General features: G+C 39.8%; 1 protein-coding gene across 7 annotated transcripts in view; it reads right to left on the bottom strand.

The window, feature by feature from the left end:
- The window catches only part of KALRN (kalirin RhoGEF kinase), a 1,009,634-nt gene that overhangs the window by 631,126 nt on the left and 359,545 nt on the right, over nt 1-18,963 (bottom strand). For all 7 annotated transcript variants that reach the window (XM_056793564.1, XM_056793558.1, XM_056793562.1 and 4 more), the window contains exons 4-5: nt 16,750-16,942; nt 11,861-12,373 (exon numbers count right to left, since the gene is read on the bottom strand). In XM_056793564.1, coding sequence (XP_056649542.1) covers nt 11,861-12,373; nt 16,750-16,942 — 706 coding nt within the window. The remainder of the gene's footprint in view (nt 1-11,860; nt 12,374-16,749; nt 16,943-18,963) is intronic.

The raw sequence follows: 18,963 nt of genomic DNA, 5'->3' as shown, positions 1-18,963 counted from the left end.
TCAAGAACTATCAGACAAAAGAAAAAATATTACAAGCTGCCAAGAAGAAGTCATTCAGATACCATGGAACCACAGTGAGGATAACACAGGATCTGGCTGCATCTACACTGAAGGACAGAAAGGCATTGGATATGATATTCTGGAAAGCAACGGAACTAGGTCTACAACCAAGAATCAACTACCCAGAAAAACTGACTATATTCTTACAGGGGAAAGTATGGTCATTCAACAAAATAGAAGAATTTCAAGAATTTGTAAAGAAAAGATCACACCTGAACAGAAAATCCGATGCCCAAGCATAGAACTCAAGAGAATCATCAAAAGGTAATTAAAAAAGAGGGAAAAGAAAAACAAAACAAAACCAAAAAATACTTTTTTTAGAAATTCAATAAGCCAAAATGATATGTATCCCTATAAGAAAAGAGGTCATTGGTAACTCTTAAAAATTGTTATTATCACCTGGGCAGCTAGAAGAAGTACACTTAGAAGGAACAGTGACAAACTGTATAGGATGAAATGACAAGACATAAATAGGTATGTAGACATAAGTATGCATAAATACATATACATGTGTATGTATATATGTACATATATATATATATACATATATATATACAACTAGAGCAAAAAAAGAGGTTAATACTAAAAGAAATGGGAAAAGAAACAAATGGGGGTAAATTTATATGTCACAAAGAAGCTCATGGCAGGAGGGGGAGAACATCAATACACTGGAAGGGTAAAGAGGTTGGAGATAGGAAATACTCAACTCTTATGTGCACTGAAATTAACCCAAAGAAGGAAGAACAATCCAATCCATTGGGGCAGAGAATAGATTTGCGCCCTATAGGGGAGTTGAAGGGTAATTAACAGACTGGTGGGAAGGGAAGAAGTACAAGAAAGGGAGAGGGGGGAGGGGTCATTTTTAAAAAGACTGAAAGGAAAATAATGGGGGAAATAAGAAGGGAGGGGGTAGAAGGGGAAGTAAAATAAGGGTGGGAACTAGGGGGACTGATTAAAATAAACATTGGTGTAGAAGGAAATAGTGAAAGAAGAAAAGACTGGACCAGGAGTAAAAATCAAAATGCTGGGAAATACACAGCTGGTAATCATAACTCTGAAAGTGTGCAAGCAAATAGCAGAATGGATTAGAATCCAAAACCCTACCATATGCTGTCTATAAGAAACACACATGAGGGAGGTAGATACGCATAGGGTGAAAGTAAGAGGGTGGAGCCAAATCTACTGGGTATCAACTGATAAAAAGAAGGCAGAAGTCACAATCATGATATCTGACAAAGCCAAGGTAAAAATAAATCTAGTTAAAAGAGGTAAGGAAGGTAATTACATCCTGATAAAAGGCAGTATAGACAATGAGGAAATAGCTGTACTCAACATGTATGCACCAAATGGCATAGCATCCAAATGTCTAAAGGAGAAACTAGTGGAGCTCAAGGATGAAATAGATAGAAAAAGCTATACTAGTGGGAGACCTGAACCTTCCTCTATGTGAACTAGATAAATCAAACCAAAAAATAAATAAATAAGAAAGAGGAAGTGAATGAAATCTGAGAAAAATTAGAGGTAGTAGATATGTGGAGAAAAATAAATAGGGACAAAAAGGAATACACCTTCTTTTCAACAGCACATGGTACATTCACAAAAATTGACCATATATTAGGGCATAAAACATTGCAAACAAGTGCAAAAGAGCAGAAATAATAAATGCATCCTTCTCAGATCACAATGCAATGAAAATAATAATTAGTAAGGGTACATGAAGCAGTAAATCAAAAATTAATTGGAAATTAAACAATACAATTCTCCAAAACCTGTTAAAGAACAAATCATAGAAACAATTAATAATTTCATTGAAGAAAATGACAATGATGAGACATCCTTTCAAAACCTATGTGATGCAGCCAAAGCAGTACTCAGGGGAAAATTTATATCCTTGAGTTCATATATTAACAAATTAGGGAGGGCAGAGGTCAATGAATTGGGCATGCAAATTAAAAAACTAGAAAGTGAACAAATTAAAAATCCTCAGATGAAGACTAAATTAGAGATCCTAAAAATCAAAGGAGAAATTAATAAAATTGAAAGTCAAAGAACTATTGATTTAACAAGACTAGAAGCTGGTACTTTGAAAAAACAAATAAAATAGACAAAGTACTGGTCAGTCTAATTAAAAAAGGAAAGAAGAAAACCAAATTGACAATATCCAAGATGAAAAAAAAGACCTCACCTCTAATGAAGAGGAAATTAAGGCAATTATTAAAAACTATTATGCCCAATTATATGGCAACAAATATGGTAGTCTAGGTGATATGGATGAATACTAACAAAAATATAAATTGCCTAGACTAACAGAGGAAGAAATAGATTACCTAAATAACCCCATATCAGAAAAAGAAATTGAACAAGTCATCCAAGAACTCCCTAAGAAAAAATCTCCAGGTCCAGATGGATTCACAAATGAATTCTATCAAACATTCAAAGAACAACTCATCCCAATATTAAACAAACTATTTGACAGAATAAGCAAAGAAGGAGTTCTACCAAATTAATTTTAAGACACAAATATGGTACTGATACCAAAGAAGGCAGGTCAAAAACAGAGAAATAAAACTATAGATCAATTTCCTTAATTAATATGGATGCAAAAATCTTAAATGGGATACTAGCAAAAAGACTCCAGCAAGTCATCACAAGTGGTAGGATTCATACCAGGAATGCAAGAATGGTTCAATATTAGGAAAACCATTATCCACATTCAGAGGAAAAACTGTGGGAGTAAAAATACTGAAGAAAAACAACTGAATACATGGGTTGAAGGGATATGGTTGGGGATGTAGACTCTAAATGAACATCCTAGTGCAAACATCAACAATATGGAAATAGGTTTTGATCAAGGACACAATTAATACCCAATGAAATTGCACATAGGCTGTGGGAAGGGTGGGTGGAGGGGAGGGAGGGAGGGAAATAATGTGATTATTGTAACCAAGGAATAATGTTCTAAATTGACTAAATAAACTAATTCAAATGAAAAAAATAAAATAATAAAAATTCTTTTTTTTTAAACCGTTACCTTCCATCTTAGAATCAATACTATGTATTGACTTCAAGGCAGAAAAGTGATAAAGGCTAAGCAATGGGGGTTAAGTGACTTGCCTAGGGTCACACAACTAGGAAGTGTCTGAGGTCTGATTTGAACCTAGGACCTTCCATCTCTAGGCCTGACTCTCAATCCACTGAGCCACCCAGCTGCACCCCCCTATTCATTATTTTTAAAGACAATTTAACACATACATTTTTAAACCAAATTTGTCTTTCATTAAATAATGTTTGAAAAAAAGATAGGCATTGACTGTTTAAAAAAACCCTATGTGATGTAGATCAAATTCTGGACTTGGAATAAGGAATCCCTTGATTTGAATACTACATCAGTCTCTTAATAGCGGGTGACCTTGGTAAGTCACTTAACCTCTCTGTGCCCCCTCTCTCCCATTTGTCAAATGAGGGAGTTGGGCTCCAAATACTGCAACGTCTCTTTAAATTCTAAAATCTATAAACCCATTGAGGAACTCTTCTACCTATGCAAGACATCACTTGTTCTTGCAATTTGTAATCTTGGAATATTGCCTGAGGACAGAAAGAGACACACTTGGAAAATATGTCATAGGTAAGAATTGAATCTATGTCTTCCTGACTTTGAGGCCAGTTCTCTATCCACTATGCTATGCTGCCTTCCATTTGACAGATGAGAAAACTGAGTCTCAGAGAGTGACTTGTCAAGCTCACACAACTAGTTAGAGAAGGAAGAAAATACCAATTTAGTTAGGCACCTACTATGTGCCAAACACCGTGCTAAGCTCTTTACAAATATCTCATTTAATCCTCACAACAACCCTGGGAGGCATCTGCTATTATTTTCTCCATTTTATACTGGGAGAAACTGAGGCAGGCAGGAGTTAAGTGACAATTAGAATCACATAAGCCTGAATTTGAGTAGGATTTGAAAACAGAGGTCTTCCTCACTCCATGCCCAGGACTCTATCCACTTCATCACCTAGCTGCCTCTGAGATTAGAACAAAGGGTCTGGAATACAGTAAGTTTTCTACTATATCCCACAGTCTCCCAGACAGATATAGAAAATCTGCAGACTCAAAAAAAAGGACTCTGGAGCCCATAAGATCTGTCTGGTTCTACAGGTACCAATGGTTTTTCTTTTCACTTTCTGGTCTTGCCCATGCTCTGCCCTCACAGTTCTCCAGTGTCTCATTGGAGCAAGTGTACTTCTTGAGCAGCCCTTTGGATCCCCTGCTCTCAACCCCCTAAGGTATGAAGTCCTAGGAAAATCATGGAGGAAATAAAGAGAAGAGGGAGAACGTAATAGATTGTGGTGACACATTCTACAGAAACCCTGAGCCAGGTTGGATACTCCCCTTTGTCTCTTGGATTCTAGGCATACCTGTACTATTATTTAGTGTATTACCCTTAGGAGCACAGATTTAGAATGGGACTGGACATTAAACTTAGTCTAATGCTCTCATTTGGTAGATGGGGAAATGGAGGACCCAAAAAGCTGAGGCACCTGAGGTCCTGCACATAGTAGGTGACAGAAAGAGGGGCCTCTAAGAGCTCCAAATCCAGCTCTCTCCCAACCATACTACAGTAGGACTTTTCATCAGTCTATTGAGCTGAACTGAACTTAGGCCCACTGTTTTGTTTCCTTTAGGACCTTTGCCCAGTTTCTTCAAGATCCTTGGCCTTTTGTTTGTATTTCTTCCCTCAGAAACCACACCTCTCCGTTCAAACCTCATTCACATTCTTCAAAGACTCAAAAACAAACCCAGGAAAATGAGGAAGAGCACTTCACTGCCCAGTCAGGGAAGGGGCACTGCTCAGGAGACTGGCAACAAGCCCTGACTTGAAGGCTATGGCTAGGAGAATAGGATGGGGAAGGAGAGGAAGGGAGGAGGAGAAGAGAGACCTTCTCTAGAATCTACCCCACATTTACGCTGATGCCCAGTCTATAGGCAGAACAACACAGCCCATATGGCAAATGTGTATCTCGAGGACCCCAAACATCCAACGAGATTCTGAATCATAACATTTTGGAGCTGAGAGGTCATTTGGTCCAACTCTTCTATCTTACAGATGAAAAAACTGAGGCCTGGAGAGAGCCTTGCCCAAGGTTACCAGGCTAGTTAGTGATTCGGTTCAAGAGTTCTGTGGCTCACCGAGACTAGTTGAAGAGGAATGGGAGAGCCTATAGGGAAGCTACTTTATAAATAGAGAATCAGAGATCAATAGCTACATGATTGGATTCAAATCTGGCCTCAGACACTTCCTAGCTGTATGACCCTGGACAAGTCATTTAACCCCATTTGCTTTGCCCTTGCCCTTCTGTTTTAGAGTTGTTTCCTAAGACAGAAAGTAAGAGAAGTCGTTTTTTCAAGAGCTAAATGGGTACAGGATTATAGGATCATGGATATTGAGTTGGAAATGATGAGAGAGGTCATCTAGTCCAACCCCCTTATTTTATAGATGAGAAAACTGAGTCCCAGGGAGGTTGAGGACATTGCCCAAAGTTACACAGTTAGTGGGTAGCAGAGCTAGAATTTGAACTTGGGTTCTTGGTCTCTTGACCCATTGTTCTTTCCACTGTACCAAGGGTTAATGGGCTCTACCCTTCTCTCTAGTCTCCCATCAGGATCCAGTGCCTCACCATTCTCTCTTAAAGGTGACAATATAACAAAGAGAGCTGTTGTTCATCCTCGGTTCTTGAAGAGATCCAATGACATCATTGGAAATGTCTTGACTTGCCCATGAATTGGATGGAAGTGAGACAGAGTTGCACAAAGTCCTCAGCTTCCCTCTCTCTCCCAGAGAAGTCCAGTGGCAAGACAGGAGTCAGGGTGACTGGCAATGGCCCAGGAAGCAGTGAATGACTGGCGTTTTCCATGGCTGGCCAAGCCCCAACTTCTCTCCCTCAGCCACCTTCATGACCTTTGGAAGAAAGTCTTCTCCATGCTACACCCTGTTAAACCATTTGGACAGACAGGCTAAACAAATTTGAGGAAAACTGACAGGCTTGCACCCTAGGGGAGTTAAGGGTGGGGTGTACACCCCAAGTATAGGCAACAAAGAGAGACGCTGTACCTAGTGTCAGGAGACTAGGTAGCACCGTGCCTGGCACAAAGAAAGCACTCTATCAATGCGTTATTATTCTCATCATTACATCCCAGTTCTGCTCTGTCCTATCTCTGTAACTTTGGCCAAGGTACTTAAATGATGAGTCTCAGCGGACTCAACTAAAAATGAGGAGATTGGATGGGACGATGCCAAAGATCCCTTTCAGCTCCAGATCCCAAGATCCTAATCTTTTAAAAAGGGGGAGGAGAATTGAAACGTGAGGGAATGTTCTTTCTGCTCTGTACCCCAGGAAACAGAGGTGGAGGGGAAATGTGGTCTTGCCTAGCTTGCCGCAGCTCTAAGGGAGAGAAAGAAAAAAGAAGGAAAAGTCTGAAAATCCTCAGAGGCCTGCAGTTTATGGCAAAGTTTGGGAGGTCAAGACTACTTCAAGCACCTCGTAGAGATGATCAGACGAGTCTCAGTAATTCCAGGGACAGGAAGAGCACTGGGAACAAAACTACTTTAAATGTATTTAGAACTTCGAGAAATATGTAGGAGAGAAAGATGAAATTGAGGTCCATATACCGGCACGGATCATTTTGTAAAATAGCCTTAGAAGAGGCACGTATAAAGGTTACACTGTACAGTTTTCACGTTGCTATGTGTTTTCGTGTTGCTAGGGCATTAAGAAAAGTATCGTGTGTAAATTATAAGTTTACACACAAGGAGCAGCCCCAGCTAGAAGGCTGTTGGGATATGGAGGAGAGGGGAGAGTGGGAGTGAGGGAGACTCCTCTTTGAGAGAAAAGTATAAAATCACCTCCTTCAGAGTGGAGGGAATCTAGTACGTAGAGTCACACTTTCAGTACTGAGAAATCAAGTCTAGCTATTCCTTTTTGTCTCAGCTAGAGAAAGGGTGAATTTTGATAGTGTGACCATGGGGGAAGGAGGTGGAGGAAGACAGCTGAGATAGTGTACCAGGGCTGTCTCATGCACCTGGCTTAGAAAAAGAAAAAATATGTAGGTGAAGCCGACATAACAAATACTCAGTGATAGTATGGCACCCGACAGCAAAGGTGGTTTGGTGAAGGGTTGGACTTGGGAGTCAGAAAGCCTTGAGTTTGAATCCTGCCTTAATTGCTACCTGGTTGTGTGACCTTGGAGAAGTGACTTAACCTTCCTCTGCAAAATGGGGATAAAAACAGCACTTACCTTACAGGGTTGTTGTGAAGATCAGATGAGAAGTCATCTGAAAAGTGCTCTGTAAATTTTAAATCTCTACATAAATGTTGGTGATGCTTAATGTTAGTAGGAAAAATATGTGAATGTCAAAGCCAGTCCATCGTTCATGAGATTTGCAGTGCCAAAAGTTTTGATGAATGTGAAAGTAATCAGTCTCATCTCTAAGATGAGAAGACATCATCAAACCAAGGGGTTTTCACCTTTGATGGGTCAGACCCCAGTGTCAATGTGACGAAGCCCATGGACTCCTTTTTAGGGTGTTTTAAAGTACTTTTTGTTCATTCATGTTGTATTCTTTGGGACCTCATTTGTATTGGGGTTTTGTTTTTGGGGGGAGGCAAAGATACTGGAGTGGTTTGTCATTTCCTTCTCCAGAGCATTTTATAGATGAAGAAACTGAGGCAAACACAGTTAAGTGACTTACCCAAAGTCATACAATTAGGAAGTATTTCAGCCCAGATTTGAACTCAGGAAGAGGACTCTTCCTGACTCCTGGTCCAGCATTCTATCTACTGAGCCACCTCAATGCCCTTTTAATTATTTCAGAGATGACAAATATCAATTGGAGGTTAGCAAAAATAAAGATATAATTTTTCCTATCCAAGTTCATGGACCCCCTGAAATCCAGAAGAACACAGACCAAGCACCTTTTTTCTAGTCTGATACCCCTTTTAACAGATAAAGAAACTGAGGGCCACTGAGATGAAAGGGTTTGCCCAACCTCACACATATGGTGAGCATTACAAGCAGGATTTGAAACCAGGTTGTCTGACTTGGAAGTCAGTCTTCCTTTGACTGTACCATGGTGTTTGGAGCAACTTTCCAACCATTCAACTTGTTGGCTTGGTATGGCTGCTGACCCTCAGAGAGAGGCAGCCCAGCTAGGAGCTCATGTGGAATGTGTGTATTTCACTCGTGTTTCTCGGTAGGGTTGTAGTAAGGTTCTGCCCCAACTATGGAGACTGGACACAGAGGACATCAAAAGAAGGGATCTGGGAAGCAAGACATGCCCCAGGAATTTGGCTCCATGCCATTTATCTGCTCTTTGAAAACTGAGCTCAATCCCCTGTCCCCAGAGAAGGAGTTCCCAATAGGAGGCACCAGAATGTGATGGAGAAGAACGTAAGGAATGGAATGTTCGCAACGAGAAAACTGCACTTCTCTAACTAGGAGGAAAGAACGCTCATGGAAAGGATGCTCTTTCATTAACCACCACCAGCTGATGAAAGCCTTCCAGGGCACTGATGCTCTTAATTGAGGTGGCTTAATACACTAGGACTATACTTACACACTTGACTCGAGGCTAAGAATTCAGGATGGATTTTTAAAAGTCTATTAAAAGCCTGAGCATAGTATTTAAATAGAAGTAAGTTTATGCCAGTAATAATGTCAAACTTACTTGGGACAAGAAATAATTTTTACAATGTTTTATTTTGACATCAGTGTGTGCTTCAACTGCTGGGCTGACTCAGAAGTCTGACTGACCAGACAAAACTGGATTGAGCTAGCTTTGCCATGTTTGGTTAGTTCTCTGTCAGTTGAATGGTGGAGTTTTTTTGCCATAAACAGGTTTCAGAGATCTCTTGTTATAGTTTCAATTGTGTACGTATTGAGAAGAAATATTTCCCCAGGAGCATATATGAAAGGTGAAACTATTAAAGAGCACACTTCAATGACTATTAGAGATATTGTAGTGAGTGTTGGTGTGGGGAAGTCAAGCAGTTCAAAGAGCATGCAAGTGCAAAATGAGGCAAATTCATTTTCCCCAAAGCACAAAGGAAAGTGAAGTTGGAAATGAAAACCAGTGCCAAGAACATGTAGACTGACTGTGCAACAATCTAATTAAACTTCAGAAAAAAAGCAAAGGACCTGACAGCTGGAAGAGCGCTATTTATTCCTCTTTAATGTGAGCTTTCTTGGTGTTAAAATAACAATGAGATACATTTTTTAAACTTTGCTAGCTGCTGCTATGAAGAAAAATGTTTATTATGGGCAAGAAAGTCTAAAGACTGGAGTACTGAAGATTGGAAAAAGGTAGCTTTTGACCAATGAAACTCAGACTTGCATTCAGGGCTTTGCCAAAACCATTGTCCTAAATACAGGTAAGCCTCTACAATCCATATGTCTTCTACATGACCTTATTAAAACATCCACCCAAAAACTGTTTTGAAGATTTTTTAACTCCCAACCAACCTGTAAATCTTATTCTGATGAGAGAATCATGACTATATATACATACATATACTTTAAAAGTAAAATTATTATGGAATTAGAAATTCCCAAATGTAGGGGTTATACTACAACCACAGCCTTGTACCATCACACACATCTCTAAAAGTTGAGAAATTTATTCAAGAAGTAGAAATAGTCTCATTTCAATGGTCTCTATCTTACCTAATTTAAAGATTTTTTTAAAACCTAGGGATTATAGTTTCCAGACCTAGGAAAAAAAGACTGTTCATCAAAAGCAGGTGTAATGTTCACTATTATGAGTGATTTCATGATGAAGAATTTAAAAATATACATCAAAATCTTGCAAGAAAAATGTCAAATCACGAAAAACAAGTGAGTTCAGCAAAAGGAGGCCCTCATATATAAACATTTTTTCAAATGAAAAAGTTCAGAGGCCTATTGTATATCTCGATAATTCACTCACCACTATAGAATTAGTGAGAAAAGTACCTATCAATTTCAGTTTTTTCACGTTTACTTTTTAAAGAATTGTACACTATTTAATGTTCCTTTTAGTTTTGATTTTTTAAAGTATTGGAAAAGTGGCCAATATATAGATCTAGAGACACCTGTAAGCAATATACTACAATTTAGGAAAAGTATATAAAAGAGTGAGGATGGGAACAAAACTCTTTTAAAAGCTGAAGCTACAAACCAAAAAATAATAAGCTTACATCAAAGGAGAATATAAGAGAAGATGAAGGGAAGGATGGAGCCATTGTTTGTCCATGGTGCTACAAAGCAGTCTCTCAATAACCAATTCTCAAGCTAGCATGAACCCAAAGTAAATTGTTACCACTTTATAAAACCTTTATTATAAAATCCTTAATTCTTAAAAATATATAAGCTCAACAAACATATTCCCCCTCTTTGCTTTCTATTTTTCCTATCTTCCATGTCCTATCCCTCTCTTTTGATTCTTTGACTCCGTTCCCTATGGCAGAGAATTTTTAGATATTTAATAGTCTATATAATTGTGTTGAACCTATGGCACACATACTGGAGTTTTCACATCACTTGCCCTTCTGCCCAGCAACCCAATGGGAGTGTTTCCTCCCTCCCCTGTCTGGGGTGAGGAGGTGGCTCACATGTGCATAAGGGTTGCAGTTGGGCAGTTGGTCTCTAAAAGGTTCACCATCACTGGTATATTGATGGTTTTCAAACCGTTTGATCTAAAGACACCTTTACATGCCTAAAACTTCTTTGATGATTCTCCAAAGTCATTTTCATGTGGGTTCTACCTATCAATATTTACTACATTAGAAATGAAAACATATTAACATTACTATGAGAATACTATTGACCTCATAGACCCCTTGAATGGGTCTCAGCAAACCTCCTTTTTGAGAACCACTGATCTACAGGATAATCTGGGTTGAAAAACTTCACTCTTGAGAAATGAGCTCTTTGCTGAGACAAAAAGGAACCCAAATGTAGCTTTGTCTTCATGAAAATCTTGTTGTGGTTCTGTAATAATTCATACTAATAACGAAAATAATAATAGCATGTTATATAAATTATTTCATTTGACCCACAGAAACTATGATATAGATGTTATTATTGTTATAATTGAGGCAAAGAAACTAAATGACTTTTCCAGAATAACACAGCTACTCATTGTTTGAGGCAGGATTCAAATTCAGGTCTCTCAAGTCCAGTATTTTAGCTTCTCTGTGTCTTATAGAAATTTCCATTTCTACAAAATGAAAAGAATCATTATCACCTCAGACAGATATGGTAAGAGGAGATGTCATATTGGCATCATGTATATAAAAGCATCTTAGATGAATTAGAGCACCCCAGAAATCTTAAAGACTCATCACCTGAGTCTTTAAATGATGAGGTTAATTAAAAAAACAACAACATGGAAAGACATACATGAAATTATGAGGAGTGAAATTACAAACTGATTATAAATTATAAAATTATATACAGCACCAGAAATATTGTTTGAAGAATGACTTGGGTATGTCCACCTCCAGGAAAAAACCCAATAAATAGAAATAAGAAAGACAGTTTATATATTCATATATGTTTTTATCTTCTATCATTTAGGGAGGGTGAGAGATACACGGGAATTTTAATGTAACAAATGAATTAATTTTAAAAATAAAAAATAAAAGATTCGTCACTATAAGGTCCAATTACAAGACAGCAACACTTCCTTCTTTTGAAACAAAACTATCATGACTCTACATGGCCATCCTGCCCTCCCCCTTTCTTTTTTCCCTGTCTCTCTTCTTACCTTCTCAGCATCCTGCTCAAAGAGCCGTAGCTGAAAGCACTGGTCCAGTTTGAGTTTGCGTACATGCCACATCTGGTGCAGGTGTTGCCGGGTTGAGTGCAATTTGTCAAGGAGGCTGGTGATCTTGGGGACGAGGCTCTGGAAGTCAGCACTGCCTGGGATGCAGTTGCGGCCAGAGAAACCATCACTGCAGCGAATGCACTGAAGTAGCCGCTGTCCTTCCCTGTCCAACTCCTCCACAGGGGCCTTCAGCACCTTCTTCTTGAGCTGCGTGTGTTCATCGATGAGCCGCCGAGATCCTTCTACATCCACGGGGAACTCCTTGCGGGCCAGCATCTCCTGAAGGTCCTCAAGACGGGAAAGCAGGTGAACGGCACTGTTGAAGAATTCCTCCAGGGAGACCCGGAGTTCTATCCACTCATCATGGTTGTAGTCAAGGGAGCCTTCAAATTCCTCAGTCAACTGGGAGGGGTCCACCAGCTTAGCCAGACCTTCCACTGACACCATGCTTGTCTGGAGACATGGAGAAAGGAGGAGAATGAGATAGACAGAGATGCAATAGCAAAGACAAGGAGAATCATATTAACAAATCACATTTGGATTGTACACTAAGGTTTGCAAAGTGCTATGTGCCCATTATTTCACTTGTGTGCTCCTTCTGAGAAAAAGGATCCCCCCCTCTCTCTCTCTCTCTCTGTGTCTCTCTCTGTGTCTCTCTCTCTATGTCTCTCTGTGTGTGTCTCTCTCTGTCTCTCTCTCTCCCTCTCTGTCTGTCTGTCTTTCTCTTCTCTCTGTCTCTCTCTATCTCTCTTTCTCTCTCTGTATCTGTCTCTCTCTGACTCTCTGTCTCTCTGCCTCTGTCTCTGTCTCTCTCTCTGTCTCTGTCTCTCTGTCTCTGTCTCTCTGACTGTCTGTCTGTCTGTCTGTCTGTCTGTCTGTCTCTCTCTCTCTCTCTCTCTCTCTCTCTCTCTCTCTCTCTCCCTCTCTCTCTCTCTCCTTCCCTTTCTTTGAATCCCCAGCACTTAACACCTGGCAAAGAGTAAGAATTTAACTTTGTTAATTATTTTGTAATTAACTTTGTTAATTAACTTCATTGATTGATCCTCACACTATTCCTAGAAGGTACTTGTTAGTATGATCCTCATTTTACAGATGAGAAAACCAGGGCCAAAAGAGGTAAAATGATTTTTCCAGGATCATATAGCTAATAAGTATATGGAATGAGATTATAACCCAGGTGCCTCAAGACTCCAAGTCCAGTGGTCTACACTGTGGCTTCTAAAGTGGCACATTACAGCAAACCCTCCTCCTCCAAAAGAAGAAACAAGCAAATAAAAACAGATAAACAGGATCAAGATAATCTAGATCTGTATCAAATTTTTGACTAGAAAGGACGATGTCAAGAAGGAGTATGGGAACTCATTGATCTCTAATATACTCAATGTTTGTTAAGTCAATCAATCAACAAGCATTTTATTACAGTGCTTACTATGTGCCAGGCACATTTTAAGCCCTGGGGATACAGACAAAGGAAAAAAAAGAATTCCTGCCTTTGAGGAGATTATATTCTATTACATTCTAATGGGGGGACAATATGTAAATCACCAGGTCTATAGAAGCTATATACAGAATAGATGAAAGGTAATACGAAAAGTCACTTTGGATATTCAGAGACTAGCTGACAAATTCCAAAGTTCTCACTATAACCATGTCTTATAAAATTTAAGAGTTTTGATCTCTAGCTTTGATTCTCTGTTGACTTTTTATTAAACCTCAGCTTTACTGGCCCACTTTAATGAACTCCTTGAGTAAAGTGAATTCAAGGAAATTAGAGCTAGTTGAAATGGATGATTCCAGAGGTCAAATCATCCATCCCTCTGCCTCAGAGGTTTCCCTTCTCCAAACCTCTTCAAGTCAATAAAATTCCCTACCCCATGAAATGAGGCTTTTTTGGCCTCTAGTACCTTTTTTCTGTTATTTGCAAGAGGCAAAGTGATAATGGGACTTGAACCAGTTTCTCGAATCCACAAAGGCTTGTTTTTGTAACTCTATGTGTAGGCTGCGGGTTCTCTCTGAGTGCAGACTGGAGCGTCTCTACCCAGGAGAACCAGAAATTCCAAGAGAGGAAGTTCCAAAGGCTACGTAATGCCATCCATGGTGAGTGAATGGCTATACTCGCACTTTCTTTCCTTCTTGATGGGGCTCCAGGCTACTCTTCCCCACAGAAAAGAAAGAAATCGTTACTAAAGATGTCCCTGAAGATGGCTTGACTTCTTAGCATGGCAGCTTTTCTCCACGTTTTACTATATCATAGGGATTGCTTACCAGAGGGTCAGAAATGATCTCTGCCTCCCCAGAACACCAATAAGACTTAGTTCATTGCTCTCCTAAGGACTACTTATTTTTCATTTTATATTATGCTCTTCGAATACCTGTATTATCGCCTCAAGGGCAGCTGGGTGGCTCAGTGGAAAGAGTGCGGGTGCCCGGAGTCAGCAAGACTTACATTTGTGAGTTGTTTTGGATCTCCAAGCAGATAGTGTGTATTGTTGCAAACTTTTAAAATACTATATAACTATCAGCTGTTATTTGCACTCAATATGGACATAACGAAGACTTGTCACCAGTTGCTGGGCTCTTTTAGCCAAGCTTACATCACACTTTTAATATGTATCAATGGACATATTAAACATCTACTAAAGATCTCTCAGATGCCTCAGTGGGTCGAGGATGTGATTTTGGTTTCCTGGGGGACATGATGACAGAACCCAAATTCTGGTAGGTTCTCCCAGGCTCAAAAGGTTCCAGACAAATGGATTATATGGCTATAACCATGAGCATTGGCCTAGGGAATCAAAGAGAAGACTACGCAGGGGGCTGGCCATCAGATAATGAAAGAGTCTGCCAGGCCAAGGCACTAGACTCAATCCACTGCTAAAGCATAGAAGGGTTGCTGCCAGCTCCAGCAGAAGCACTGTCCTTGCTAAGAAAAATCACTGTTTAGAAGTACAAAATAGTCCTTTGCTTCATAAACTCTCAACACTTAAAGATTCTGCTTGTCCTGTATAAATATAAATAAATTTAATTTAAATTAAATTTAAAAAATTAAAAAATTAAAATTAATAGAGTTCGACATTGTTTTCTAAGGATCTGTTTCCTTCAGTGGAATGTCACTCCTTGTGACCAGGAACTGTTTTGTTTTTCTCTGCCCAGCCCCTGGCATGAGGCTTAGTAAAGGCTTGTTAAAGGATGGGTTTGTTGGTTGATTGCACTTTTTTATCCTCTGCTATAGCATTTTCAACTCTCCTGAGTGGACGTTGACAGATATTCTTCCTTTAGAGGCTGGGACAGGCTTGCCCTAAGGAAGGGCCAGGTATTAAAGTTTTATTAAGTTTTGTGATTTACCAGAAAGGTCATCTGCAGAGTTTTTAGCCCATAAATTCCAATGCATTGCCATAGATCTTGTTTGCACAAGCTGAGAAAGAGGGGGAAGGCTAGGAGAGAAGCCTCCTTTAGGACTCCCAAGTTTTACCCAGGGTGACGGGTTGGGGGCTGTGGGAAGGGGGCTTGATGATTTCTGCACGAGGTCACATTACCACTGCTTTAGTTACACCTAAAGACAACAGTCATCGTCCTACCCAGAGCCAGCCTCAGCCGCTGAGAGCCCAGTTCACATTTGCTTGCTGCCCTTGGAGGTTGGAAAGCCCAGAATGGGAAGCTGCTGACAGATTAATAGCAGTTCTCAGAGCCTTTTAAAAAGAAAATAGATGTGAAAGCTCCTCTACCCACTGGTGAGAGAGAAAGGTCAAGAGGAGTCAAAGACCCAGAATTCTGAGGGAGGTGAAAGTCCCAAATTTAGAGGTGGGATAAACACTTAATGGATTGATTTAAGTTGGGATGGCATTCATTCAAAATCCTCAGGGCCAACAGCAAGGGATTCATGAGCCCTCGGAGGATAGTTAACTTTCGACAAAAATCCAACCCTTGAAATCTTCCCAACACTGTTTGCAGTAGACAGAGTATTATTGGAAGATGTGAGTTCAAATCCCACCTCTGACACTTAATTAGTTGTGTGATCCCAGGCAGGTAAGTACTCCTAAGAGCCTCAGTTTCCTTGTTTGAAAAATGGGGGAAATAGTACCTTCCCTCATAGAGTTATTGTGAGGAACTAATGAGATAATATAAATAGTCGTTTTTAGACCTTAAAAGTACTATATAAATGTGAGCTATTGTGATTATGCCTGCCTCTTCCCAATAAGCTAGGGACTCTTTCTATAAAACCTTTGTGCATTTTAATTTATTTAGGAAGACTAATGGGGGAAATGGACACAATGGCCACATTAATGTGAAGTCATCAAAATTCAGTTCAGTGTGGCAAGGAAGCTTGACTCCAGAAGAGTGAAAGTGAAACTTGTCTCTCTCTTCTCAGCACAGATGTGGTAGACTGTGGCTTTAGAATATGGCATGCATCTTCAGAGTCAAGATGTTGGCTTGATTTTATGACTATATTTCTTTGTTAAATGGGGGGGGTGATTGTGTGGAGAAAGGAGGTGGGATCAGAAATGTATGTGGATAGGGAGGAAGGAAAAAAGGATGGAGGAAGGAAAGAACAGAAGGAAGGAGAAGGGAAGGAGGAAGGAAGGAAGGAAGGAAGGAAGGAAGGAAGGAAGGAAGGAAGGAAGGAAGGAAGGAAGGAAGGAAGGAAGGAAGGAAGGAAGGAAGGGAGGAAGGAAGGAAGGAAGGAAGGAAGGAAAAGTAGGGAAGGAAGGGAGAAAGGGAGGGAAAATATTTAAAGGACTGAAAAGGAGAGGAGGAAAAGAGATGGGTGAGTGAGGTGCCATGGAAAGGAAAACAAAATATCAAACACCTTGAGAGAAGCTTTTCCTCACCTCAAAGATGAACTTGGAGCTGCCAAAGTTGGTTTTCTGCTTCTGCCAGAAGTTATCGGGTTTGATGATGAGGGCCACATGGATCTCGGCAGGGAAGGCCTCCTGCAGCGTCTTCAGCAGGGGCTTGATGAGGTCCCACTTGGAGCCCCTCATGTCTATGATAACAGTGAAGCCACGCTTGCATACGTCCTCACTGTGGAGAGAGAGGTGGGGCAGGTCACTCACACCAGCAGGGACAAGGGGGAAGAGCAGCTCATACCACTAGAGCTTTGACAGGCCACTATTTGCCATACAGGGCCAATCTGGGCTAATGAAGATTTTTTGGTTCCTTGACTCTAGAGACCCTGACTTGTGTCTCTCCTCCACATTCAATTAATTGCCAAGCCCTACTAGATTTACCTGCATGATAAGTCTTGTGCCCAGAACCTTTCTAATGGGTTCGGGTCCTCATTCCCCCAGAGTCCGTGCAAGAGCTCTAGGTTGGAGATGATGGCTAACGGTCTTGTCTCCTTCAGATTCTGAAACTCTGAGTTGACATGTATTAGAACTTCGTATCTGCCTCCCTACTTCAAGTCTCCCATTCCCAACCTAGTCAATTTAATTTAATAAGCATTTATTAAGTGTTTCCCTTGTGTCAGACACGATGCTAAGCTGTGGGGATACAAGAAAAGACAAAATACAGTCAAATCTATCCCATGCTTGGCTGCTATATGAATCTTCATAAAGTCAGTGATTCCCTTAATAAAAAACTCTTTCATAGTTCCCTTCTGCCTACCAAACTTTAGACCTACATTCAAAGCTCATTACAATGGATCCCAAACTACCTATTTCGGGAGGAAAAGTGTTATACTGGAAAGAATCGGGAAGGGCTGGCTTTGAACCTTGGCACTGACATTTACTAGTTGTGTGGTTCTAACCATACTCTGCCTTGATGCTTATGTCATGTAAGATATAGAAGAAGGCACCAGCCTTTGCGCTGAACCCTTATGAAAGATTAATTGATAAGAAGGCCGAGCTGTATCATTGAAGGGAGTAACCATATCAGTGAGATCACAGGTCCACCGAAATATTGCCCACCATGTCCCTAAATAAATTCTACAAACTAACGCAAGCAGATCATATTATATATGCTTTGGATACTCTTGGTTTCCCACCTCCTCACATTTGTTTCTGCTGTTCCTACTATGTACATTGTACTTCCTCCATATCTATTATTTAAATCTTATCTTCAAGGGCCATCTTAAATGTTGCCTCCTTCATGAAGCCCTTCCTGATCTCCCCTAATTAGATGTGATCATTCCAATTCTTGGAAACAGCCAGCATTTAATGCCTCTGAAGATACATACACCTTCTATGTATTGTAGTTACTTCATGTATTTTTATGAGAGTGGGGTCTTGCTCATCTTTGTTTCATTTACATTACCTAGAATAGTGCCTTTGAGAGTAAGCGCTCGGAAATATTCCTAAATTGAATTGAATGCCTGCCTATGAAGAAATCTGGTCTTGTTTAATTTATAATGATCATGTTCACTAGCCTAATTATGTTTAACCAGTGCTCATTAGATTCACAATATCTGGCTTCATAAAAAAAATAAAAAATGTTCCTAAAGAAACAAAACCAAACACTTTGTAGTAATATTGACCAAGCTTGTGCCCAAAGAAAAGATGAAAAGATGCACTGTCTTTCAATGGGTATGGAATATTGCTTATAATAATGGTCTTGGCGTGTTGGTTAGTTTTACCGAATTGTTCTTTTCTTCTCGTCTTTCCTTTTAATTTCTTTCTTTCTCCCTTTCTTCATTTCTTTTCATTCTCTCTGCTTTGCTTTTTTAAAACCCTTACCTTCTATACTAAGTATTGGTTTCAATGCAGAAGAGCATTAAGGGCTAGGAAATTGGAGTTAAGTGACTTGCCCAGGGTTGCATAGCTTGGAAGTGTTGGAGACCACATTTGAACCCAGGATCTCTTATCTCCAGGTCAGGCACTCTATCCACTGAGCCAGCTAGCTTCATCCTTTCCTTCCTTCTTTTTATTTTTTTTATTACAGAAGATTCCTTACCAAGCAGAAGAGATAAATTCAGAAATGAAGGAAATATAAAATAAAATGCAATTACTTTTAAAATCAGATACAAGTTAGAAGTATACTGATTTATTCAATATATTATGCATGTCTTCTATCCAGTGAGCCCCCTTCTTTTGAGATATGTGATATAG

This window comes from Monodelphis domestica, chromosome 4, assembly GCF_027887165.1.
Source record: "Monodelphis domestica isolate mMonDom1 chromosome 4, mMonDom1.pri, whole genome shotgun sequence".
NCBI lineage: Eukaryota > Metazoa > Chordata > Mammalia > Didelphimorphia > Didelphidae > Monodelphis > Monodelphis domestica.
The sequence above is the reverse complement of the archived record's forward strand: the minus strand, read 5'-3'. Positions and strand labels throughout refer to the sequence as shown.